A 27,283-nucleotide genomic window follows, 5' to 3' on the forward strand; every position below is an offset into this window, starting at 1 on the left:
CAACTTACGATCATTTCAATACAGTCGTAAGTTGAGGACTATCTGTATTCTGGACCGGTGGCCCAGGGTTAAGCTAATGTGGAGCAATGGCAGTTTAGAAGAAGTGGGAGAAGAAGAGGGGCTGGACTAGAAGACCTCCAAGGTCCCTTCCAACGCATGTCATTCTGTATTTTGTATTCTGTGATCAAAAATGGACCTCAGGATCAATCGTGGTCTGTTCTGAGGATTATCAAAGTCTCTTGATTCCAAAACTGGCTTATTTTGAGACTACAAAAAAGACTCTTTGGCCCCGCAGGGATAAATGAGATTCTCGGTTATGTGATCCCAAAACAGGAGATAGATTTCTCTCTTAGAAAAGTGGGAAAACTTCACCCAAAGTGGAATTTTAAAGCCTCTTTATACTGTTTTCAATTCCTATTTTTCTCTCCCCTGGACGTCAAAACACAGAAAGGGTCAGGCAGAATAACCGGAGGAGATCTTTTCTCCTTTAATAGAAAGTGTCGAAGAAGGATTTCACGGAAGAAGCCCAGCTAAAAAGGAATGTATGAGTACGTGGATGGATTTACGGATTTTTTTCTCAAACGCAGCACAATAAGCACAGTGAATCACATTGAGGAATGACTGCAAAGCTCAAGTAGGTCTCCACCGTCGGGAAATTTCATGTTTTTTTCGATTCTTGCACTTTCTCGATCTCCTACGAGAAAAAGGGAGAAATTTTAGCTTCTGCAATTCACAGGAAGATCAAGATCCAAAATACAATACGGCAGAATTTAATTGAAATTTTATCAACGTATGTCGCTCAAACCTGTTATCGGTGGGGATGGGAAGATGCCCCTTGTTGCAATAGGCAAACTACAGGGAGAGTCCTTGACTTACAACGCTTCATTTAGTGACTGTTCAAAGTTACAACAGCACTGAAAAAAGGGACTTACAACCGTTTTCACACATACGACTCTTGCAGCATCCCTGTGGTCATGTGATCAAAATTCGGGCGCTATTTATGATGGTCGCAGCGTCCCGGGGGGGGGGCGGTCATGTGATCCCCTTTTGTGACTTTCTGACAAGCAAAGTCGATAGGGGAAGCCGGATTCGCTTAACAACGGTGTCATAGCTTAAAAACTACAGTGTTTCACTAACAACTGCAGCAAGAAAGATTGTAAAATGGGCAAAATTCACTTAACACAACTCTCTCATTTAGAAATTTTGGGCCCCACTGTGATCATAAGTCAAGGACTACCTGCATTAAACAAATTGTGCAAAACTGCAAAACTAAAAAACAAAAAATCCAGAGGCAACCACCTGGATTGGACATACAGTTATGAGGCCAAGGCTGCACCCCTGTAGAAATTTTGTATAACGTGGATTGTGTGTGTTTGTCTGTTCGTTTCTCTTTTGTCATGTTCTTACATTTGCTAAATTAACAATATCGTGCAACTAAAACCCAGCCCAGTGTGAGACAGGTCTTCCCATCCCAAACATGTCCTGTTTCCCTCTAAGCAGCCGTTTCTCCGGAAATTGCCAAGAAATGCAAGGTGGTTTAACACAAAGTTGCTTGCGGCTTCAACGTGTGAAGGGTGCTTCCGACGGAGTCCAAACCACTCACCTCGGCCAGAATGTTTTTCAGTTTCATATAAGCTTCCTCCAAATCATCATTGATGATGATCATGTCGAAAAGGCCCGCCTCCTTACCTAGCATGAAACAGAGATTAGGTTTCAGACGTGCCCACAGCCCAGGTCTGTACTTTGCAAAGGAAAACAATCATGAAAGTAGCAGGGGCTTGGATTAGATGACCTCCAAGGTCCCTTCCAACTTTTTATTATTATTATTATTATTATTATTATTATTATTATTATTATTATTATTATTATTATTATATTATTATTATTATTATTATTATTATTATTATTATTATTTACAGATCTTCATAACGGCAAATATTGAATGGCACAAAGGACAATTTCCTCATGATTTTACAGCCCTGCGAGGTAGGCTGGACTAAAAAAGACTACAGGTAGTCCTCGACTTATGACAATGGAGGCAAAGAAATTTGGTTGCTAAGCGAGACGGTTTTGCCCCATTTTAACGACCTTTCTTGCCAGTTGTTAATATGAATCCCTGCGGTTGTTAAATTAGCCACACGGTCATTAAGCGAATCTGGGCTTCCCCGTTGACTTAGCTTGTCAGAAGGTCGCAAAAGGGGATCACGTGACCCCGGGACTCTGCGACCGCCGCAAATATGAGTCAGTTGCCAAATGTCTGAATTTGGACCCACAGGGATGTTGCTACGAAGTGTGAAAATTGGTCATAAATCAGTGCCGTTGTAACTTCAAATGGTCACTAAATGAATTGTTGTAAGTCGAGGACTACCTGTACTGGGTCTTTTGATTGGCAGGGTTTGTAAAACCCAGATAAGCAAGGATTAACACCAGACAAACTTCATGCTGAGTTGATCCATCCTAGACTGGATTCTCCCTCCCTCCCTTCCATTCTGGAAAATCATCTCTGTTGGTGCTTGGGCCGGGCGCCCTTCCTCCATCGTGGGGAGCAGGAGAGGAACCCCCAAACTCTGCACATTGACTCACTGAGTTCCATGTCAGTGGCAGCCGCTTGCAGCCGCTTCTGTAAACTTTCCTCCGTCTCGGTCTGTCTCTCCCTTAACCGTTTCTCCTGTGGGAAAACAGAGAGTAAAAACCGCGTTTCACCTTTCTGGGGAAGATCTCACTGGCTTTGATAGAAGGGGGCATTTGAAGCCCAGAGTTGGGAACTGTGAGGGTCCCTGGTAGTCATTGTAGTGGGTGACCAGGGACTTCACACAAAGCCCTCTTTTGATGCCACCAAGAAGTTGGTGAACACCGTTCCTTGTCACAGAAGCTAAGCCGGGAGGGTTGGACTAGATGACCTTTGGGGGGTCCCTTCCCAGTGTGCAATTCAGTGGTTCCGACAGAAGAGAATCTCTGTGGCTCTGGTTGAATTGTGGAGTCCTTGGTGCTCTCTGAGCTGGGTGGTTTCCTTGCAGATGTTTCATGACCCAACTAGGGAACATCATCAGTGCTAAAGGAAGTGGGGTTTGTGGAGAGGAGGAGGAGAAGGAGGAGGAGGAGAACTGTGGGGTCTTTGGTGCTCTCTGAGCTGGGTGGTTTCCTTGCAGACATTTCATGACCCAACTAGGTAACATCATCAATGCTAAAGGAAGTGGGGTTTGTGGAGAGGAGGAAGAGGAGGACAACGACAACGACTATGGGATCCTTGGTGTTCTCTGAGCTTGGTAGTTTCCTTGCAGACATTTCATGACCCAGCTAGGGAACATCATCAGTGCTAGAAGGGAGGGAGATTGTGGAGAGGAAGAGAAGGAGAACTGTGGGGTCCTTGGTGCTCTCTGAGCTGGGTGGTTTCCTTGCAGACATTTCATGATCCAGCTAGGTACCAGCATCAGTGGTAGAAGAAAGTAAACAGTCTAATCAAGAAACACCAACAGTACCCCCAATAATAATTAAAGGGCAAACCACCCTATATAAACAGAGAGCACTTCTAGCACTGAAGACGTTCCCTAGTTGGGAATGTCTGCAAGAAAACTGCCCGGCTCAGAGACCACCAAGAAGCCACAGTCATCATCGTCTTCTCCTTCCTCCACTCCACAAACCCCACCCCCCATAGCAGTGATGATGTTACCTAGGTCCCAAAACACTTGCAAGAAAACGACCAAAAAGAGAAACCCAGATAAGCATGGATTCACACCAGACAAACGCTCAAGCAGAAAACAGTGCCCTCTTCAAGGAACTACGAAGAAGAAAACCTCACCGTCACCGCAAGGGAATGCTACCGTCAATATCTTTATGTGTCTGTTGACGTCTGATTTGTCTCGAGTGCGTAACCTTCCCAGGAATTTCCTAAAGTTTTTTGGATTTAGCTTGGCCTAGGACAGGGGTAGGCAACCTGGGCTCTTTTATGACTCGTGGACTTCAACTCCCAGAATTCCTGAGTCAGCTATGCTGACTCAGGAATTCTGGGAGTTGAAGTCCACGAGTCATAAAAGAGCCCAGGTTGCTTACCCCTGGTCTAGGATGCTTGGAGGGTGTATTCATGAGACACAGGAATACTGAACACCCCGTTCTACCTATGTGTTGGAGAAGAACGTAGGACGGGAAAGTTCTCCAGAGTACTTCTGAGTGGTCACCATAAAAGGCCTTCTAATGTTGGCTTACCAAGGCCTCATCCAACAGAAGAACCATTTTTGTGATATCCAGATACGGATACGAGTTGCTACTATTGCTAATTTTGCATAAACCGGCAGCCTGGTACATTAACTATAACCATAACTGCAAACAGTAGTAACTTCTCACCAGGATCTCTATGGAGGGGACTTGAACAGAGATGTAGATGGGATTCAGGTCTGTCTTCTTGATGTTCCTCACGCCTTGAAGGTCAATATCAAGGATGCAGATCTGATTCTGAGCTTGGACAGCCTGGATGGCAGCTTTGCTGGCCGGGAGAAGGAAGAGAAGTGGTTATGGTTCTTTTTTTAAAAAAATGAGTTTATAAAATGCCTCTGAAAAAATGAGTGCAAAGATTTTACATTTCTATTGAGGTATCTAGCCAACAGAGGTGATGAGGAACAGTTAGGAAAATAACAAAATAACAGAGTTGGAAGGGACCTTGGGGGTCTTCTAGTCCAACCCCCTGCTCAGGCAGGAAGCCCTTCACCATTTTGGACAAATGGCTGTTCAGTCTCTTCTTAAAAACTTCCAGTGTTGGAGCATTCACCACTTCTGGAGGCAGGTTGTTCCACTGGTTAATTGTTCTAACTGTCAGGAAGTTTCTCCTTAGTTCTAGGTTGCTTCTCTCCTTGATCAGTTTCCATCTGTTGCTTCTTCTCCTGCCTTCAGGCGCTTTGGAGAATAGCTTGACTCCCTCTTCTTTGGGGCAGCCCCTGAGATACTGGAACACTACTATCATGTCGCCTCTAATCCTACATTTAATCAAACTAGACATACTCAATTCCTGTAACTGTTCTTTGTACGTTTTAGCCTCCAGTCCCCTAATCAACTTTGTTGCTCTTCTCTGCACTCTTTCCAAAGTCTCAGCATCTTTTTTACATCGTGGTGACCAAAACTGGATGCAGTATTCCAAGTGTGGCCTTACCAAGGCATTGTAAAGTGGTATTAATACTTCACGTGATCTTGATTCTATCCCTCTGTTAATGCAGCCCAGCACTGTGTTGGCTTTTTTGGCAGCTGCAGCACACGGCTGGCTCCTATTTAAGTGATTGTCCACTTGGACTCCGAGATCCCTCTCACAGTTACTACTATTGAGCACGGTACCCCCTATACCAGGGCTTTTTAACCAGTGATACGGGTACCACCTATGGTACATTGGCACCTGGCAGTTGGTACGCGACCATCCTAGAAAAATGATAGTGGGGGAGGGGAATGAGCTGAATCGGTGGAAGCACCGCACAAGCCTGAGCAAGAGATGGCTGGAACTGCAGGGCTATCAGGGCTCAGCGGAAGCGCCAGGATCAGTGCTTCTTTGGGGCTGTCAGGGCTCAGCGGAAGCACCAGGATCAGTGCCAGGCTCCAGCTGGAGCTCAGCGCTGATCCTGGTGCTTCTGCTGAGCCCAGAAGAAGCACCAATCAGCTGGAATGTTGCAGCCTCTCCAGGGTCTTGTGATTTACATTCAGATGCTTGGCAACTGATTCATATTTATGACGGTCACAGTGTCCCAGGGTCATGTGAAGTGACCAAAACCTGCTGCAACCCCCAGCAGACGGGGGGGGGGGGAATAAAAACCAAACACCCCCCACCCCACCCCCTCTGCCAATCCTCAACAGAAATGCTCACAACAATGAAAACCTCGGACAGGAGGAAGAGCGCCGCCGGGTGGGCAGGCAGGTGTCTTGCTCGGCTGTGGCTTTGGGGGCCCTTTTTTCAGTGCCATTGTAACTTCAGTCACTAAGCGAACTGTTGTAAGTCGAGGACTACCTGTACTTCATCACTTTTTTCCTTTTTTTTTTTTTGGTCATCAAGTTTTTGACACCTTGCTAGGCGACTGGTGGTACTCGGATATTGCCATATCCTAAAAGTGGCACAATGGGTGAAAAGGTTGAAAAGCCCTGCCCTATACTATATCTGTGCATTTGGTTTTTCTTGCCTAAATGTAGAACCTTACTTTTTTCACCATTGAACTTCATTTTGTTACCACCTATTCTACATCTGTGCATTTGGTACATGAGTACCTTGTATACATAAGTACCTAGTCCTCATGTTTACGAGGACAAACATCACCATTAAAAAAGCAACCAGTTCCCGATGCATTTGAAAGAGGCTACCTTGTTCCGTACATGTTGCCCGAAAATTCTGCATGTTCCACAAATTCTCCCGCATCAACCTCCTTCTGCATCTCTCCCCTGGTCACAAAGTGGTAATCTAGGGTAAGAAACAAACCAGGTTTGTTAGAGTGCATGCAGAGAGATGTTGCTGGATTCTTTAGCATTATTAGACATGAAATTGTCATTGTGTTGAGCGTCCTCTTTGAGAACAGCTCAAAGGAACAAGGAAGTTAAGAACACGGCGAAGAGAGAACGAATTCATTTTTTATGGGTTTAAATTAAATTAATCAACCCTGATTAAAAAGGGCTGCACATGGGAATCATATGTAATTTTAAAGAGTATTGCAAGATAATACATTTCTTAGTAAAGGAGATTGGAGATTGTTTCCTTATCTTTTCTTTTTTTTCTATCTGTATTACTTTTTATCATTTTCTTTTTAGTTTTTCCTTTTTTTCTTGCCTTACGATTTCATGTTGATTTTTCACTTACGTAAAACTTTCTGATAAAAATATATTAATAATACTTATTTATACTAATTAATTTGATTCAATTTTTAAAATTTGATTTTAAACAATTACATTTAATAATTAATAACAGTATTAATAGTAATACAAGAAAAATAATACTTATTAATATGTATTAAAATAATAATTAAACATAAAATAATTCAATGATTCAATTCAAAAAATATTAATAATTCAATGATTCAATTCATTTCAAAAATGATTAATTCAATGATTAAATTCAATTCAAAAAAAATATTAATAATTAAATGATTAAATTATTTTAAAAAGACAAAAGGCACCTCACAATTGGAAGGAAATGTGAGGAAATTGTATTTCATGTTCATGTTTTACTTGTGAAAATTTATAATAAAAATTAATAATTATTAATTAATAATTATTCTTAATAATTCAATTATTAATTTATTTTTTAAAATGAAGGGAGCCTCAAAATTGAGAAAAAATTGAATTTGTTATATTGCACTTTTTTATTTTTGTGAACATTCTTAATAAAATTAATAGTTACTTATTATTTACTAGTTAATAATTATTCTTAATACTTCAATTATTAAATTATTTTTTTAAAAACAAAAGAAGTCTCCGAATGGGAGACTTTTTACTTAAATGAAAGTGCCTTAATTCTTTATTGATTTATAAAATGTATTGGATCTTACCATAAAGTAACTCTGGGCAGCTTACAGATATAAAAACTATATGTACTTCAAAACCAGAATAATTAATTAAATTAATTATTTTAACATTATTTTAAAAAAATATTTTAAAGGAACCGCAAGACAATCCTCAAAATTGGAAGACCTTCTCCAGCGAAACAGCCTACCTCGCAAGGCTGTTGTAAAGAAAAGTAGGATATGAGTGTCATCTTGGACCAAAAGTCAGGATTTAAAATTTAACAAACAGGCAACTACAAGTATTCCTTGACTTACAACATTTCATTTAGTGACTGTTCAAAGTTGCAATGGCACTGAAAAATGTGACATGACCATTTTTCCAGACTTGACGACCGTCGCGGCCTCCCAGTGGTCACGTGATCAAAATTCAGACGCTTGGCAACTGACTTGTATTTATGACGGCTGCAGCCGTCACGTGATCCTCTTTTGTGACCTTCTGACAACTGTCTCCCTTAGCAACAGTAATTATGGGCTCAATTTTGGCCGTAAATCAAGGACTACCTGGGTGCGTGATTGGGAATTGTAATTTGTTGCTGGGTTCCAGATTGAGGAAAGCGACTGCAATTCACATTGTGGTTTTTGTTTTTTGTTTTTTCCTGGAAGAGATGATAAAATTCTGCTTTTTACCTTTTCCGTTGACTTCCCCAGGTCGTGGCTGCCTTGTAGTGTCTGGAAGCAGGAAAAATATAAATAATAATTTATTATTATTATTTATTATTATTATATTATCCCTAAGGCAGTGATGACAAACCTTTTAGAGACCGAGTGCCCAAACTGCAACCCAAAACCCACTTATGCATCGTTGGGTGCCGGGTGGGTGTGGCCCATTGGGTGGGCGTGGCTGCGGTGGTAACAGCAGACTGGGTGGGACTATAAAGTTCAATCAATCAATTCCAACTTTGCAAGATCTTTTTTTTCCCGCGAGAAGTTGAAATTGACTGATTGAACCTTTTTTTTTTTGCACATGGCGGCGGAGGCCTAAGGCGAAAAGGTTTTATAAAACCCAGCTGAAGGCCTAGGACTGGGGCGACGGCGCACGTGCCCACAGAGAGGGCTCTGAGTGCCGCCTCTGGCACCCATGCCATAGGTTCGCCACCATGGCCCTAAGGCTTAGAGATGTTATGAAGCAGCTGCACAAAATGCGTTGTTTTTTTTTCCTTTCTAGACCTGCGTTGACTTAATCGCATCTTCTCTTTACGTTATGCCCTGATTTAATAATTAATACTGTCCTCAACTTAGGACCATAGTTGTTAAGTGAATCATGCGGTCGTTAAGCAAATTTCCCCCGTTGACTTTGTCGGAAACCAGCTGGGAAGATCGGAAATGGCAATTGGGTGACTCCGGGTCATAAATACATGCCAGTCATGTCCAAATTTTGATCACGTGACTGTGGGGATGCTGCAAGTGTGAAAACAAGCATAAGTCACTTTTTACAGTGCCACTGTAAGCTGAAACGGTCACTAAACGAATGGCTGTAAGTCAAGGACTACCTTACTTGCCAAAGAAAAAGAGGTTAGCAAGGTAGGAGAACAGGTGCTACAGGTAATGCTTGACTTACAACTGTTCGTTTACTGACCATTAGTGGTTTATGACTAGTCCTCGCAGTTATGACCATTGCAGCATCTCTCCCACGGTCACGTGAGCACAGTTGCACAGCCCCTGGGTCACGTAAGCACCACCTGAGACCTTCACAGCTAGCTTCCAACCAAGGGGGGAACTTGGACTTGCTTAACGACCACATGATTCACTTAACAACTGCAGTGATTCGCTTAACAACCTTGGCAAAAAAGGGTGCAAAATCAAGTTCGGCTCACTTTAACAACCGCCTCACTTAGCAATCCTGGTCATAAGTCAAGGGCTACCTGTACTAGTATCAACAGCAAGGGAGAAAGATGAACTACTACAGGCATAACTGGAGTGAGCTAAATTCACAATGTCTTTAATTCATTCATAATTTGGAGATTCACAGTTCTCGCCATGTATGTACATGTGTTTGTGTATATACACACATATACATACATACGCATGGGGGCGCGCGCACACACACACACAAACTAGATTGTGTTGTTTCTCTGGATCATATATGAGTGTGTACATGGGTATATGCATACTATTTTTTTTGTCACGTTTATGCAGTGTATATTGGAGGTGGTTGCCCTTTGAGAGTTTTATATGCGACAAAATCTCAATTTAATGTATGCTGATTAATGTACATTTAAAGTGACAATAAAGTTATTATTCTATTCTATTCTACAATCATTCTATTCTGTTCTGTTCTATTCTACAATCTATCTATTCTATTCTATTCTACAATCATTCTATTCTATTCTATTCTATTTTACAATCATTCTATTTATTCTATTCTGTTCTATTTTACAATCTTATCTATTCTATTCTATTCTACAATAATTCTATTTCTTCTATTCTGTTCTGTTCTGCTCTGCTTCTATTCTATTCTATTCTATTCTATTCTATTCTATTCTATTCTATTCTATTCTCTAACTATCCTATCCTATGCTATCCCATCCCATTCTGTTCTCCTAATACCAGAGCTAACTAAAAGCATTGGGTTCATACAACTCAATAAGCCCTACACAGAGAAGTAACTGAAGTTAGGAGGAGCCAAGCTGAGTGAGAAAGTGTGAAAGTAGCTGCCTGCATTTTAACTGGAAGGGTTACGTGTGTCTGGCAGGCTCAGCCAGGCAGCCAGCACCTATGCACGCTTTCCTTTGAACACCATCCCTGCAGAAAAGGGCTCACTCACGGGAGACGCTGAAGCCGAAGACGTTGTCATAATCTCTGAGAAGTTTCTTCAATAAAGTGCTTTTTCCCGCGCCCGATGGGCCGCTCAGTACAACTGGCCTTGGTCCTTTCATAACTGGAGAAAGACGAGAGAGAAAAGTGGTGGGCTGTTAAAAATCTAGGAAAAGAGAGCCAGTTGGTCAAGGCACTAGAAAGCGGGAGATGGCGAGTTCTAGTCCTGATTTAGGCCTGGAAGTTGGCTGGGTGACTTTGGGCCAATCACCAGAAGACAAGGAATTCTAGTCCCGTTTTAGGCATGAAAGTGGCTGAATTCTCTTGGGCTAATCACCAGGAGGCTGTGAGTTCTAGTTCCTTAGGCAGGAAAGCCTCTGGGTGACTTTGGGCCAATCATCAGGAGATGGTGAATTCTAGTCCCGCCTTAGCCATGAAAGCCAGATGGATTACTTTAGGCCAATCGCAAGGCAATAGGGAGTTCTAGTCCCGCCTTAGGCATGAAAGCTGGCTGGGAGACTTTGGGCCAATCACCAGGAGACGGTGAGTTCTAGTCCCGCCTTAGGCATGAAAGCTGGCTGGGTGACTTTGGGCGGGTCCCTTTCTCAGCCCCACCCACCTCACAGGATTGTTGTGGTGGTGAAAATAGGAGGATGAAGGTATGTTGGTTATGTTCACTGCCTTATTTGGAAACAAATAAAAGGATATAAATAAATAAATACAATTTTAAAAAGTTAAAATAAGGCGGATTGAGAACAGGCGGCACCTGGAGAGTTGAAGTGGAGCGGAGCAGCGATGTTCTATGGGGCTCCATGCCAAGCAAGACAGTAAATCTATTAACAACATGCCGCCTGATTTACTAGGCCAGGGCTTTTCAACCTTTTCACCCATTGTACCACTTTTAGGATATGCAACATCCGAGAATCACCAGTCGCCTAGCAAGGTGTCAAAAACTTGGCCAAAAAAAAGGAAAAAAGTGATAAAGTACAGGTAGTCTTCGACTTACAACAGTTTGCTTAGTGACTGTTCGAAGTTACAATGGCACTGAAAAAAGTGCCCCCCCCAAGCCACAGCTGAGCAAGACACCTGCCTGCCCACCCGGCGGCACTCTTCCTCCTGTCCGAGGTTTCCATTGTTGTGAGCATTTCAGTTGAGGATTGGCAGTGGGGGTGGGGTGGGGGGTGTTTGGTTTTTATTCACACACACACCCGTCTGCTGAGTGGTTGCAGCAAGTTTTGGTCACTTCACATGACCCTGGGACACTGTGACCGTCATAAATATGAAATCAGTTGCCAAGCATCGGAATGTAAATCACCAGACCCTGGAGAGGCTGCAACATTCCCCTCCCCGGCTACCACTTTTCTAGGATGGTCGCGTACCACCTGCCAGGTGCCAATGTACCACAGGTGGTACCCGTACCACTGGTTGAAAAGCCCTGTACTAGGCAACCCTGGCCTCTGTTCCTTTGCTGAAAACAATCCGCTTTGGCTATTGCATTACATATGTGCGGATTCTGCCCATGAAATTCTGACCTTCGGGCTGGAGGATGACCTTGACACGGCTCTCAGAATCCTGGGACTGATTTTGGACTATTTTTCTGCACACTTCTATTTAAAAGGCTAACCCAGTGGTGGCGAACCTATGGCACGGGTGCCAGAGGCGGCACTCAGAGCCCTCTCTGTGGGCACGCGCGCCGTCGCCCCAGTCCTAGGCCTTCAGCTGGGTTTCATAAAGCCTTTTCGCTTTAGGCCTCCGCCGCCGTGTACAAAAAAAAAAGGTTCAATCAATCAGTCAATTTCAACTTCTCGCGGGAAAAAAAAAGATCTTGCAAAGTTGGAATTGATTGATTGAACTTTTTAGTCCCACCCAGTCTGCCGTTACCACCGCAGCCACGCCCACCCAATGGGCCACGCCCACCCAATGGGCCACACCCACCCGGCACCCGACGATACATAAGTGGGTTTTGGGTTGCAGTTTGGGCACTCGGTCTCTAAAAGGTTCGCCATCACTGGGCTAACCGTTCAGGCAAGCGACTGTCAGAGACTCTGCTTTGGTCTGCATGCATCGGCTGTTGCTATCTCTGTGATCTTAAGCAAACTGTGAACTACCGCAGCAATTGTGCGCGAGTCAGTATTTGAAGCGAGTCAGTATTTGAAGCACGAAGCAGGACACATCCTTATGCAAAGGAATGAAGAGGTGACCTTGGAAACGGGGTGGGGAAATACCAGAGAAAGGCAGTCGTCAGAAGCAAACGCAAAATTACACCACCTTGATTCTGCAGAGAGAAATGTTTTTAAGAACATCTGACGCAGGAGAGCAACGTGTGTCCACTTTTGAGGACCTCGTGAAATTAACATTATATTCTTCTGCATTTTAGATGGGAAACACGTAAAAATGACGTGGAAATTTTAAACTCCATGGCATCGGACCTGGTTACCTTCGAGACCGCCTCCTGCCACAGACTACCCCCCACCGACCTGTACGCTCTCACAGAGTGGGTCTCCTCAGGGTGCCGTCGGCCAGACAGTGCCGGCTGGCGACCCCAAGGGGGAGGGCCTTCTCTGTGGGAGCTCCCACCCTCTGGAACGAACTGCCCCCAGAGATCAGGGTGATCCCTGATCTCCCTTCCTTCCGCCGCGCCCTCAAGNTTGCGGGACTGGCCTAAGGGATTTTAAAGGGGTTTTAATTACTTTTAATCTGACAAATTTAAATATTTCTTTTTAATCAAATTTTAATTAGGTGTATAATATGTTAGTATTTTATCCAATTGTCAGCCGCCCTGAGTCCGCAAGGAGAAGGGCGGGATATAAATGTAATTAATAAATAAAATAAATAAATAAATAAATAAATAAATAAACAAACAAACAAACAGGCATATCACCCATAACGGATAGCAGAAAAGGAACTCCCAATCTTCCAAATAATTGTGATCTTCTCCTCACGAAGAGTGTGGTCCTTCAACAGCTTAAGTATAAGATTTCTATCATCCCATGTCACCTACAGATAGTCCTTGACTTATAACCATTTGTTTAGCGACTGAAGTTACAACAGCACTGAAAAAATTTATGACCGTTTTTGATGACCGTTGCAGCCTCCCCATCCGTAGTCACGTGATCAAAATTCAGACGCTTGGCAACTGATTCATATTTACGACGGTCGCAGTATCCCGGGCTCAGGTGATCTTGTTTTGTGACCTTCTGACAAACAAAGTCAATGGGGAAGCCGGATTAACTCAACAACTTACTAACTTAACATCTAAAGTGATTCACTCAGCTGTGGCAAGAAAAGTCCTAAAATGAGGCAAAACTCAGTTAACAACTGTCTTGCTTAACAGGGGAAATTTGGGTTCAATTGTGGTCATAATTCGAGGACTACCTGTATTTGTTGCTCTCGGAGAGCCCAACAGTAGAGAAGCAGAAGCAATAATATATTTTTTGCTAAAATAGTTAAGGACGAGGGGGGACAGGATAGCAGTCTTCCAATATCTCAGGGGCTGCCCCAAAGAAGAGGGAGTCAAGCTATTCTCCAAAGCCCCTGAAGGCAGGACAAGAAGCAACGGATAGAAACAAAACAAATCGAGGAGAGAAGCAACCTAGAACTAAGGAGAAACTTCCTGACAGTGAGAACAATTAACCAGTGGAACAAGCTGCCTCCAGAAGCGGTGAATGCTCCAACACTGGACGTTTTTAAGAAGAGACTGGATAGCCATTTGTCCGAAATGGTATAGGGTTTCCTGCCTGAGCAGGGGGTTGGACTAGATGACCTCTAAGGTCCCTTCCTACCCTGTTATTCTCTAAACTCCCAGCCCCTTGGCTATCTGGCGTTGCTCCATTTATATAACTGCCCAGATTTTTGATGTTTATTTCATCTGAGCTTTCTACCGCCAGAAGAGATGAATAATGTCTCATGCAATTAGCACATTAATGCCTAGTTCTTACTTCCTGCTGCCCAGCCCACAATAAAAACTAGCACGCTCCTCCGGGAACGCACAGCAACGGTTTTTGAAAATAAAAATAGAAGAGGGTTGCAATTAAGCCGAAGGGGAAAAAAATATATCAAGAGTTGCGTTCAGCACCGATGGCTGCTTTCTTGCGGTTCTGCCCAGCTTACCTTTCGCCCTGCTATTCGGAGGGACCGCTTAAAATTCGGTACTGTAACGAAATCCTGTTTTTTCTTACGTTTCCAAAACAGGAAATGGATGGATCTGGATTGTGCTGGTGGAGAAGGCAGCGTAGAGGGAATAACAGTCTGTTTCTGAGTGCTTAAAGCCTTAATTATCCGGTTTTCACCTTGGGATGGTCTCAATCCCTAATCATCTTCTGTGGTTTTCTGCAGATACTTTGGCTCCTGCTATTAATGGCTTAAAGACTCTGGGAGCTTAGCTTTGAAGGACGTAAACTCTGCCCTCGGATAGAGTGCATTTTAAGAAATGACGAAGCTGTCTTTGTCAGCATCGTTCAATTAATATATCCATCATTTATTTAACATATCCATCCAGACCAGCAACAACTACCTGATCTTGAATGATCACAAAAAAAGCCTACCGCTCTTAATTTAATGGAATTTTAAAAAAAAATGTTTCCATAAGTGGTGATTGTGAAGTACAGGTGGTCCTTGACTTATTACCATAACTGACTCCAAAATTTCAGTTACTAAGCCAGACAAAGCAAGTTTTGCTCCATTTTATGACCTTTCCTGCCACGGTTATTAAGTGAATCACTGCAGTTGTTAAGTTAGGGACATGGTTGCTACGTAAATCTGGCTTCCCCGTTGACTTTGCTTGACAGAAGGGGATCACGTGACTCCAGGATACGGCGACCGTCGTAAATATGAGTCAGTTGCCAAGGGTCCGAATTTGTGACTATGGAGATGCTGCAATAGTCGTTAGGTGTGGAAAATGGTCATAAGTCACCTTTTTCAGGGCTGTTGTAACTTTGAACGGTCACTAGATGAATTATTGTATTTTGTTGTCAAAATAATTGCCTTCCTGGAGATCACCAAATGATCACAAATCAACAAAAACTTTTTTATGTTTCAAAGTCTTCAATCCCAACTCTGGGAAGGGTAGCTAAATCAGGTGTGTGAGACACTCGTGGATCAGCTGTAGTCACTAAGAGTTGGTATCAACTTGATGGCACATCAATCGATCAAGGGTACCTTGGAAAATTGACTGTGCTCTGCTCCCCCCTCCCCCACTCCCCCTATACGTATGTGAATTAAGGAGGTATCTAAATTTCTTGCCCACACCATCTTCTTGAGTTCATCCTTATGAGTCTGGTATTGAATCTGGCCTATCTCTGTCCAGGTCACCTTCCTTAATCTCTCCACTGTTGTTTCCCAACCTCAACAACTTTTAACACACGTGGACTTCAATTCCCAGAATTCTCCAGCCACCACGAGTGGACTTCAATTCCCAGAATTCTCCAGCCACCACGAGTGGACTTCAATTCCCAGAATTCTCCAGCCATCACGAGTGGACTTCAGCTCCCAGAATTCCCAGCATTTATCAATCTCAGCAATTTTAAGATGTATGGACTTCAACTCCCAGAATTTGTCAGACTGGGAAGGCTCCTCCCAGGAGAAGATAGATCTAGGTGGTCATTAAGAGTTGGCACCAACTTGATGACCTATAATCAAGACCCAAAGGTGTTTTTTCCCCCTCAGAAGGCAACTGGACTTTCCTGTTTTTCTTTCGAAGACGTTTCGCTTCTCATCCAAGAAGCTTCTTCAGCTCTGACTGGATGGTGAGGAATGGAAGGATTTATACTCCTTGTAGACAGCTGGTCATTTGCCTTCTTTGAGAGAGTCGTTGAGGCCACTTGGAGGTTTAATCTGTATCCTCAGGATCACCTGAGTAGTGCAGATGGGTGCGGAACGGATTTCCAGAAAACATGGCAGACTACGGGAGCCATTCACGCTTCAGTTTGAGATCCAGACAGAGCAGATTCATCCCAACAGCCTCCGCCTGTCTCCCACAGGAAAGGGACCCCAGGCAGAAAAACATCCTGCAGCCAAGAAGGTTCCACACCCATTTGCACTACTCAGGTGATCCTGAGGACACAGGTAAACCCACAAGTGGCCTCAACGACTGTCTAAAACAGGGGTGTCAAACTCAATTTCGTTGAGGGCCGCATCAGCATTGCAGTTGTCCTGGGGGGGGGGGTAGGTGTGGCCAGGGTGGGCGTGGCCTACTGGGTGGGTGTGGATGGAGTGGGTGTGGCCTACTGGGTGGGTGTGGCCAGTTCTACATCGTTTGCATCAAGGCCTGTGGGGGGGCCTGGGCAGGAGTGGGGACAGATCTGAGGGTCTCTGGCAGAAGGGGGTGGGACCAGGGCAAGCGCCAAGGCATGGTCCATTTCTTCATTCCTCACAAAGGGTGACACCTCCCCAGCAGGCACCCAGGGGGCAGAGCCTGGTTCCTCGCTGTTTCCGGACGGCCTTGTGGAGCTAAGACTGAATGTGTTTCAGCATAGATGGCCACCACAAAATTGTACATTGGCTCCCGTCTGGCCTGGGCCAGGGCCAAGGCAGCGGGGGCCGTTCCCTCACTGTTTCCAGGATGGCTTCGCGGGCCACATGAAACTTCGCGGGCCGCATCCAGCCCCCGGGGCCTTGTGTTTGACATGTCTGCTCTAAAAGAATGCAAATGACCAGCTGTCTGCAAGGAGTATAAATCCTTCCATTCCCCACCATCCAGTCAGAGCTGAAGAAGCTTCTTGGATGAGAAGCGAAATGTCTTCAAATGGAAAACAAGAAAGTCCAGTTGCCTCCTGAAAAAAAGCACCGTTAGGACAACCATGACCTGGATGATTGAGAACCTCCATAGACATTTACTTATAATCAAGAATATTTTTGAAGATTGACTGATCCCCTTTTGAGACTGTCTGACAGGCTAAGTCAGGGGTAGGCCCACTTTGGCTCTTTTATGACTGGTGGACTTCAACTCCCAGAATTCCTGAGCCAGCATGGCTCAGTTTGGAAACTCTCTCCCTTTCCCCTCAGCATGGCTGGCTCAGGAATTCTGGGAGTTGAAGTCCACGAGTCATGAAAGAGCCAAGGTGGCCTAGCCCTGAGCTAAATCAATGCAGAAGCCAGATTCACTTAACAACCATGAAACTAACTTAACAACTGCCGTGATTCACTTAACAACGGTGGCAAGAAAGGTCGTAAAACGAGGCAAAACTTACTGTACAACTGTCTCACTTAGCAATGGAAATGTTGGGCTTGACTGTGGTCGTAAGTTGAGGACTTCCTGTATTTTGTCCTTTTTCTCGTGAGTTAACAGATTTTCAAATTTCAGTTGTGCTATTTAAGGTTTAAAATGCAGCCATCGACCACCGAAGAGCCCCGGGTTTGCACCAGTCGTCCTCAGAGATAATTACCGAAGCGAGGGATAAAATGCACGCTATAGAAAGTTCCCCAGAAGGGTTATAAGTGAGGCTATCTGACAAGGCCGGCTAAAGCTCAGAGAGCAAAGAGCATTTGGCACCCCAAGAAAAGGCGATTAAGAAGCCTGAAAAAGCCTCTCCCAACTAAGCACCACTAATCTTGCTTCCTATTTATAACCTGCTTTAGTCTAAAGCCACTTCTGTGGTGGTGGGTCCAAGGGCAGCACAAACAAGCCCGGAAAAAAGATATTTAAGTCGTTAAGTTAAGATCCAGGAGGACAAAAAAAAAAAGAATAATTAGGCATCCAAGTTTGTAATCATCAGGAGGCAGGGAGTTCTAGTCCAGCCTTAGACATGAAAGAGGGGAGGGAGGGAGGGAAAGGAAGGAGAAACAGAAAGTAAGAGGGACGGAGGGAGGGAGAGTGGGAGGGAAGGAAAGAACAAGAGAAACAGAGGGAAGGAAGGAAAGGGAGAGAAGGAAAGGAGAAAGAGTGAGGGAGCAAGAAAAGGAAGGAGAAAGTGAGGGAGGGAGGGAAAGGAGAGAGAAAGTGAGAGAAACAGAAAGGGAGGGAAGGAGAGAGAAAGTGAGAGGGAGGGAGGGAGGGAAGGAGAAACAGAAAGGGAGGGAAGGAGAGAGAGAAAGAGAGAGGGAGGGAAAGAAAGAGAAACAGTGAAGGAGGGAAGGAAAAAGTGACAGAGGGAGTGAAGGAAAGGAGAGAGAGAGAAACAGACAGGGAGGGAGAAAGGGAGGGAAGGAAGGAGAGAAAGTGGGAGGGAGGGAGGGAGAGGAGAAACAGAAAGTGAGGGAGGGAGGGAAGGAGAAAGGGAAGGAGGGAAGGAAAGCAGAGAGAAACAAAGTGAGGGAGGGAAGGAAGGAAGGAGAGAAAGAGAGGGAGGGAGGGAGAGAGGGAAGGAAAGGAGAAACAAAGGAGGGAGGGAGGGAGAAAGTGAGAGGAAGGGAAGGAAAGGAGAAATAGAAAGGGAGGGAGGGAAGGAAGGAAGGAGAGAAAGTGAGTGGGAGGGAGAGAGAGAAGGAAGGAGAAAGGGAAAGTGCCAGTTGCCCAATGTCTCAATTTTGATCACATGACCACGGGGAAGGGAGATAGGGCGGTATATAAATTCAATAAATAAAATAAATAAATAAATTAAGTGTGAAAAACAATCATGTCACTTTTTTCAGTGCCATTGTCACTTCTAATGGTCACTAAACAAACTGTTGTTAAGTCAAGGAATACCTGGGCTTTTCAAAACACCCTTTCAGAAGATAGCGGAAAATTTACTCTTCTGGAGACTTTCACAGACTAACTGAGCCCCAGAGCTACATATATAATCCTTGACTTGAATGAATGAATGAATGAATTTGGCCACATGTGATTAGACACACAAGCAATTTGTCTCCAGCCCAAAATTTATCTTGCTAAGCAAGCAACTGTCAAGTGAGTTTTGCCCCATTTTACAACCTTCCTTGCGATTGTTGTTAAGGGAATCACTATAGTTGTTAAATTAGTAACACGGTTGTTAAGTAAAACTGGTTGAGTTTGACTTTGCTCGTCAGGTTGCAAAAGGAGATCACGTGACCCCGGGACACTGCGACCGCCGTAAATATGAGTCAGTTGCCAACTGTCTGAATTTTAATCACGTAACCTCGGGACACTGCGACCGTCATAAATACGAGACATCTGGCAAGCATCTGAATTTTGATCACATGACCATGGGGATGCTGCAATGGTCATAAGTGTGGAAAAACAGCCGTAAGTCACTGTTTTCAGTGCTGTTATAACTTCAGACGGTCACAAAACAACTGTTGTAAGTTGAGGACTACCTGTATTTTAATTTGTTAATTTGCACTGTGTTTTGTTCTTGTAGATTGCTTGTTCTGATATGCTTATCCTGGACTGCCTCAAAGGTGCCTTTTTTCATGAGGCATCTTTTTTTTCTTTGAAGATGTTTCGCTTCTCATCCAAGAAGCTTCTTCAGGTCTTTATCCTGAGGCGGTTTTATCTCATTTATTCTGTTGAAAGCAGCTGGGAGTCAATTATGATTTGGTGGCACAGAAGTTCACTACATTAAATAAATTGCTGTGAAATTCACCCTGGCTTTCAGAGGCTGTTCGTGCATTATAAGCCATGCATAAAATCCACTAACAGGGAACAGCACAGCGCACATGTTTCTCAGCGAAAGCAGCAATAATTAGATATTTCCTGCTTCAGTTGCTTGTCATCCTGTAAATAATTGGACAGCTCTAGCATAGATTTAATAATTGCCAAAAGGACATATAAGACGCTTCATTGTATTTAATTTGGCATCTGCCCTTAGCTTCTAAACTTCCATTCATCTCGCTGAAAATAAGTTTTTAGACAAAAACAAATCTTCATAGCTCTAAATATTTATCAGAACAGATTTCAGAAGCAATATTGGAAGAAAAAAAGACTTTTAACTTATCTGTTTCTTCCCATCCTTTCTGGATTCTGGGAAGTGATTATCATTCAGATTGTACTCTAATTTTGTTCAGAGTATAAAATTTCACTCAGAGAATTCCAAGTAATTTGGCAAAACTGACATTTCAGCCCTGAGAATTACTACCTTACTACTTACTACCACAATTGAGCCCAGCATTTCTGTTGCTAAGAGATATAGTTGTTAAGTGAGTTTTGTCCCATTTTACAACATTTCTTGCCACGGTTGATAAGTGAATCACTGCCATTGTTGAGATAGTTACAATGCTGTTAAGCGAATCCGGCTTCCCTCACTGACTTTGCTTGTCAGAAGGTCGCAAAAGGGGATCACGTGACCCATGGGACACTGCGACCGTCGTGAATATGAGTTGGTTGCCAAGTACCTGGATTTTGATCATGTGACCAATGGTCGTAAGTGTGGAAAATGGTCCTACTGTAAGTGACTTTTTTCAGGGCTGTTGTAACTTTGAATGGTCACTAAATGAACAGTTGTAAGTCGAGGACTGTCTGTATTCCCATCCTATTTGCAGAGAGAAGACAAACTGTTAAAGAATTATAGCAGTATTTTTTTAATTGATGTGATAATTCAGTGTGTCTCAAGACACGGAGGAGGAGGAGGAGGACAATGACAATGGGGTGTTTGGTGGTTTTTTTGCAGACATTTCATGACCCAGTTAGGGAACATCATCAGTGCTAGAAGAAAGTGGAGGAAAAAAAGGAGAAAGATGGGGAAAGGAGGAAGGGGAGAAGGAGGACAACTGTGGGGTCCTTGGTGCTCTCTGAGCTTGGTTATTTTCTTGCAGATGTTTCAATAGCAAACCAGATAACATCATCGGTGCTACAAGAGAGAGGGGATAATCTGGTCGCGCTGATGATGTTACCTAGTTTGGTAATGAAATGTCTGCAAACCCCCCCCCCCCAAAAAAAACACCAAACCGAGCTCAGAGAACACCAAGGACGCCACATATAAAATGTGTTAATAAATAAAAAATAAAATAAAATAAAATTGGGAACACAGCTGTTTGTCGGCAAAGGAAATGACTTTGGATGGTGATGAGAATTTATTTAGAAAGTGAGCAGAGCTGGCTGAATGGAGGGTAATGGCCATTTTAGATCATTTTAAAAGAGCCCCAGAAATTAGGGGATCTGGATTATGGCTCAGGGTTCAACAACTGCTGCCTGGCGAGGCAATGGGATCCGTAACCGGAAAAATTGGATGGGACTCACTTAACTGCCTTGCTTAGCAACATAAATTTTGGGCACCATTGTGGTCATAAATCGAAGATGGGCAGAGGAGAAAAATGGCCCTTCTCTGATCAGCTGTTAATACTCCAGGGGACCCTGGACTTAGCTGGGGTCAGACTAGATGACCTCTAGGGTCCCTTCCAATTTTTAGATGTTCTCATTGAACATTGGGCAGAAAAAAACCCCTCTCTACTTCAGTTACTGTGTCCACTGTACAACTATGGGATGCTTTGATTTGGACTCATCCGTGGAATAGGGGTTGGACTGGATGACCTCAGGGGTGCCCCAATGGTCCCTTCAATAGTCATTCTTCCAATTAATGCATTGGTCATCCTGTGCATCATTAAAAAAGGGCCGCCTCCCCACGTGCAGCGGGAGGACCACGAGGCCCATCACTCCCGGCCAGCCAAACCCCTTGGAAAAAAGCAAAGGGGAGGTTCGCGGAGCACCATAACTGCAGTGGAACCAACGCGAAGGGCTGCGGAATCCGGGGGAGCACATATCCGCAGCACACCGCCAAAGCGAAATGGGGCACGGGGGGACCCCGAAGCTGTTGCACTCACCTGAAATTGCAGCGCACAAGAAGTGCCGCCACCGCATGAGGAAACAAACCGGAGCCGCGTCCGGGAAGGATGACTCAAAGAGACGGGGCGGGCCATGACCGGGCCCCGCCGCCCCATGCAAGCTCCGCCTCCTACACGGGAACACTATACGTTCCGGCCGCGCTGAAAGGCAGCCTGGGAGAACGGCGCCGCTAATGACGTCACAGACGCAGGAGATGACGTTGAAAGTGCCTCGGCGGAGTCACATGCGTAGATGACCTACCTGTCGCCGTTCCGGGTTAAACCATTCGGCACACGTACGAGGGGAGGGCAGTGATAGGTTGAACCATTCTGGAGGAGGGGGAAGAGAAGAAACGGATTCGCAGCGTGGGAAAACAAGATCGAACCACCGGCAAGTGGAAAGAGGGGGGGGAGGATCAAACCATTGAGAGAACTGGTGGGGAGAGGACGTAGACCTGGGAGGCAATTCATTCCGAGGATGGGAAATGGCGCGAGATGGGTGCGAAGCGAAGTGTAGCCTCAATAAACCACAATTGGCTTAACCGTGGCTAATGAAACAAGCCACGATGGCTGGGCTTGGCCAAACTGGCCCGTGCTGTCGCCTTCATGGCTTTCTCCAGCCAGGATCGTACTAGATGGCTTGGACTACAACTCCCATCAGCCAGGGGAAGGCATGATGAGACCTGTAGTCCAGGGCATCAGTATGCCCCTGGTTAGCAAGTGAGGAAGGGGGTGAGGGCTTTTAGAGCAACATAATACAGAGGAGGGGTCTCCAAACCTGTCAACTTTTGACTTGTGGACTTCAACTCCCAGAATTCCTCAGCCATGCTGGCTAGGGAATTCTGGGAGTTGAAGTCCACAAATCTTAAAAGTTACTAAGTTTGGAGACCCTTATTTCGAGGTTGACTGCCTTTGATCATGGAAGCATTTTGCTCTCACTTTGTCTAAAATCAGCTATCACAGATGGAGCCTCCAGATTTCAGGGCAGTATACCTTGGAACCTGCTGCCATCTACAGGAAGTCTTCAACTTACAACAGTTCATATAGTGACCGTTCAAACTTATGGCACTGAAAAAAGTGACTTATGACTGTTTTTCACACTTAACGACTATAGCAGCCTCCCTGCAGTCAAATGATCAAAATTCAGATACTTGGCAAGTGACTCATATTTATGAGGTTGCAGTGTCCTAGGGGGTCATGTGATTCCCCTTTTGTGACCTTCTGACAAGCAAAGTTAATGAAGAAAGCCAGATTCATTTAATGATCCTGTTACTGAATTAACTGCAGTGATTCACTTAACAACTGTGGCAAGAAAGGTCGTAAAATGGGGCAAAACTCACTGAACAACTGTCTCACTTAACAACAGAAATTTTGGGCTCAATTGTGGTTGTAAATTTGTATTTTTTCCTCTGCCAAAGCTCTCGACCTGTTAACTGACAGCCCTACATTTGCACACTGGCTAGCCATGTTAAACCCATTTTTTATATATATTTTGGAGTTTGGTGCAATATTTCAGCACTACCAGAATGGTTTAAAATTATTCTACTTTAAGGTAGTTAATTTTAGCAGGTCTGATAGGTGGGTTGTGTATTTTTTTTTTGGTTAGTTATGTCTAGTGGCTGGCTGTTGAAAATTAGGAAGCCAGAGGCCTCCCCAAATATGGAACTTAAATAAATAATACCCAAATCACAATTTTGCAAACAGCTCAGAGTTGCAGATACTTTTTGAGAATGAAGTCCTTCAAAACTGTGCTTGAAGCTTTTTCATTTCTTACGTTCATTTGTTCATCCGTTCATTCATTCATGCACTACCCACACATTGACCTATATTTGGAACGAAATGCCCCTCTAAAACTTTATTTCCAACATTGGAGGCACAAAATAACAATCCAAAGATTATAACGAGATTTATTTTCTTCTCTTCTTCCAGTTCTCAAGCGCCTCGCATTATGATTCTGGAAAAAAGCCAAGCGTTTTAATTCTTCTTAGGAATTCCTAACCAGGATCTATTCCCAAAGCCACGTTGCACGTCAAAATGACTGCTCTGAGCAGGAGCTTAAGGTATTTGGGATATTCTCAGAATAGTCTGAACAGAAATACTATAGACTTGCAATCCAGAACTGAAATTTTATAGCAGCGATATTCTGAAAAGGATATAATAAACTTTGGAACAACTTAATTTAAAAAGCCTACTGCAATTTTGGTAACTTTTAAGATGGATGGACTTCCAAATCCCAGAATTCCCCAGCCAGCATTCTAGATGGGGAATTCTGGGAGTCGAAGTCCTCCCCTCTTAAAGCATACCGGCTGGGGGATTCTGGGAGTGGAAGCCCACCCCTCTTAAAACATGCCGGCTGGGGGATTCTGGGAGTCGAAGTCCTCCCCTCTTAAAGCATGCCTGCTGGGGAATTCTGGGAGTTGAAACCCTCCCCTTTAAAGCATGCCGGCTGGGGATTCTGGGAGTCGAAGTCCACCCCTGTTAAAGCATGTCATTTTTTGCTGTCTGAATTGGTTTCAGCATCCTGCAGGTAGAACCTCTGTCCAGATGCCTCCTGAGGGCTTGTGGGCTTCATACAACAACCAACCAGCTGAATTCGAATCGGACATCCATCGCTTGCTTTCCAAGAGCAAAGTACGCCCGGCTGTATCCAGTCCTCCTGATTAGGCAGGACGGATCAACTATTCACCTCCGGTACAAAGAACCGAGGCGTATCCTTCAGGTGAGTGTTAAACTCCCTGGCTTTCTTCGCAAAGACAGAGCAGGATTCTCTAAATCAGGGGTAGGCCATCTTGGCTCTTTTATGACTCGTGGACTTCAACTCCCAGAATTCCTGAGCCGGCATGGCTCAGCTTGGAAACCTCTCCCTTTCCCCTCAGCATGGCTGGCTCAGGAATCCTGGGAGTTGAAGTCCACGAGTCACAAAAGAGCCAAGGTTGCCTACCTCTGGCCTAAATCATGTTGCAACCATTCAACTTGTTTCTCAGCTCCTGTCTGGCCCTGTGACCGCCAATTTGCTTAGCGACCATGGTGGCTTGTTTAACGACCGCCACAAAAATGTACTAAAATTGGGTCAGTCATGTGATGATTCACTGAATGACCAGCATGCCTTACAACCTTAATTCTCAGCTGAATGGCGATCATAAATTAAGGACTTCCTGTGTCTTAAAGATTTGTTTCATGGTTAACTGGTTAAGCTGTGGTTTGTTTCTTTCACCCTTTCTTCTTACTAAAAACCGGGAAAGTGAAATACTGGCAAGGGAGAAATATATATATATATTCACAACAAGCAATATACAGGAAGTCCTAAACAGTTCATTTAGTGGCCACTCAAAGTTATAACGACACTGAAAAAAGTGACATTACCGTTTTTTCACACAACCGTCGCAGCATCCCCCCATGGTCACGAGATCAAAATTCAGACAGTTGGCAACAGAATCACATTTATGATGGTCGCAGTGTCCTGGGGTCATGTGACCCCCTTTTGTGACCTGACAAGCAAAGTCAATGAAGACAGATTCTCTTAACAATTGTATTACTCACTTAACAACTGCTGTGATTCATTTAACAACTATGGAAAGGTTGTAAAATGGGCTAAAACTCACTTAACAGATTTCTCACTTAGCGACATAAACTTTGGGCTCGGGTTGGTTGTAAATTGAGGACTGCCTATATATACGCATAAATGCACAAGATGGCAGAATTCCTGCAGGAATCTTGTGTGCCAAGCCACACATTTTTCTACCTCTTTAATAACTTGCGTCATATAAACAGATGAGTGCTTTAAAATTGTAGTCCTTGATTTACAACCGTTCACTTAGTGACCGTTTGAAGTTACAACGGCAGTGAAGAAAGTGACTTATGACCATTTTTCACATTTAGGCCCTTTGCAACATCTCCTTGGTCATGTGATCAAAATTTGGATGCTTGGAAACTGACTTGTACTTATGACGGTTACAGTGTCCTGGGGAGGTTACGTGATCCCCTTTTGCGACCTTCTGACAAGCAAAGTCAATGAGGAAGCCAGATTCACTTAACAACCATGTTACTAACTTAACAACTGCAGGGATTCACTGTGGCAAGAAAGGTAGAATGGGTCAAAACTTCTTGTTTAGGAAATTAAAGTTTTGGGCTCAATTGTGGTTGTAACTTGAGGACTACCTGTAACAATAAATGTCTTTTGAAGTCCAAACTAGCCTTTGGAACAAGGCAACGCAGCCTGGCTACTAAATGGGTTGAAAATTGAATTGAATAGCCTACAAGGGCAGCCCCATGCAGGTTCCCATAGCAGTAGTCTAGCCATCTGTCAACGCAGATACTGAGCGTTGTTGTCTTTTCTCCACTTAGATACCCGTGGACCTCAACACCCTCCCCGAGGCTGAAAGGAGAAGTCGGTTAAGGAGGAAGACCTTGATGAAATCGAAGAAAGAAGAAGTAAAAGTTACAACTTTTGAAGATGACTTTCAGTTGGAATATTACAAGAAATTTTGGAATAAAAAGTGAGATTTGGGCGGGGGTGTCAGTAAGACAAACGAAATTCTGTCTCAGCAAGTATCTAGAATGTTATAGAACAGGGGTCTTGAAACTTGGCCCTTTTATGACTTGTGGACTTCAACTCCCAGAATTCCTCAGCCAGCATGCCTGGCTGAGGAATTCTGGGAGTTGAAGTCCACAAGTCATAAAAGGAGCAAACTTGAAGACCCCTGGTTATAGAATGTGCGAAGATTGACAATCCACCCACAAATAAAGAGATTTCTTTGTAATTATTGTGTTTGTATTTTTTTGGGGGGGGAAGTGTTAATTTGTTTGAAGAAGGGCATGGGAAAAATTCAGGTTAAGCCACTTTGTGATAATGGGTAAAAACCCAGACATTTTTGGTTTAATGAGTAATAAAATTACCGGTCGTCCTTGAGTTACAATCGTTCATTTTGTGACTGTTTTAAATCACAACAGTCAGAAAATGGCCGTTGCCGCATCCCCGTGGTCACATATCAACATCTGCACCCTTGGCAGCTGGTGTGTTTTTACATCTTAGTGTAAGTCATTCTGACATGCAAAGGAACTGGATTTGCTTAATGACCATGAGATTCATTTAACAACTGTAATGATTCGCTTAACAGTCATAAAAAAGGTCATAACGTTGGGTGCAAGTTTTAAGAACGCTGGCTGAGGAATTCTGGGAGTTGAAGTCCACCAGTCATAAAAGGGCCAAGTTTGAAGACCCCCTGCTTAAGAACAACAATCTTGGTCAAAAAGAGGAAAATAGGAGCAGACTTCAAGATCTGTAGACCTGTGTTTCTTAATGTTGGCCACTTTTAATATGCATGCCAGCTGAGGAATTCTGGGAATTGAAGTCCATA

General features: G+C 44.0%; 2 protein-coding genes across 2 annotated transcripts; one reads left to right on the forward strand and one right to left on the reverse strand.

The window, feature by feature from the left end:
- Positions 1–463: 463 nt before the first annotated feature.
- GUK1 (guanylate kinase 1) lies at positions 464–22,101 on the reverse strand. Its single transcript, XM_015814297.1, has 8 exons — positions 21,927–22,101; positions 10,285–10,398; positions 8,148–8,189; positions 6,328–6,424; positions 4,342–4,480; positions 2,584–2,668; positions 1,604–1,689; positions 464–694 (listed from the first exon to the last, which is right to left on the reverse strand). The coding sequence occupies exons 1-8, from the start codon at positions 21,961–21,963 to the stop codon at positions 659–661; spliced, it is 636 nt and encodes a 211-aa protein (XP_015669783.1). The 5' UTR covers positions 21,964–22,101; the 3' UTR covers positions 464–658.
- Positions 22,102–23,863: 1,762 nt separating this feature from the next.
- MRPL55 (mitochondrial ribosomal protein L55) lies at positions 23,864–26,491 on the forward strand. Its single transcript, XM_015814298.1, has 3 exons — positions 23,864–23,986; positions 24,444–24,645; positions 26,271–26,491. Exons 1-3 carry the CDS (start codon positions 23,961–23,963, stop codon positions 26,424–26,426), a joined length of 384 nt encoding a protein of 127 aa, XP_015669784.1. The 5' UTR covers positions 23,864–23,960; the 3' UTR covers positions 26,427–26,491.
- Positions 26,492–27,283: the final 792 nt, after the last annotated feature.

Source organism: Protobothrops mucrosquamatus, unplaced genomic scaffold (genome assembly GCF_001527695.2).
Source record: "Protobothrops mucrosquamatus isolate PMUCROS unplaced genomic scaffold, P.Mucros_1.0 scaffold235, whole genome shotgun sequence".
NCBI classification, from domain to species: domain Eukaryota; kingdom Metazoa; phylum Chordata; class Lepidosauria; order Squamata; family Viperidae; genus Protobothrops; species Protobothrops mucrosquamatus.

Coding starts and splice junctions, on each gene's coding strand:
- MRPL55 (XM_015814298.1), top strand. CDS start 23,961: ATGACTGCTCTGAGCAGGAGCTTAAG. Junction 23,987..24,443: donor GCTCTGAGCAGGAGCTTAAG/GTATTTGGGATA, acceptor AATTGGTTTCAG/CATCCTGCAGGTAGAACCTC. Junction 24,646..26,270: donor AACCGAGGCGTATCCTTCAG/GTGAGTGTTAAA, acceptor TTCTCCACTTAG/ATACCCGTGGACCTCAACAC.
- GUK1 (XM_015814297.1), bottom strand. CDS start 21,963: ATGCGGTGGCGGCACTTCTTGTGCGCTGCAATTTCAG. Junction 1,690..2,583: donor TGCCACTGACATGGAACTCA/GTGAGTCAATGT, acceptor GTTTCATGCTAG/GTAAGGAGGCGGGCCTTTTC. Junction 695..1,603: donor TGAAAAACATTCTGGCCGAG/GTGAGTGGTTTG, acceptor TTTTTCTCGTAG/GAGATCGAGAAAGTGCAAGA.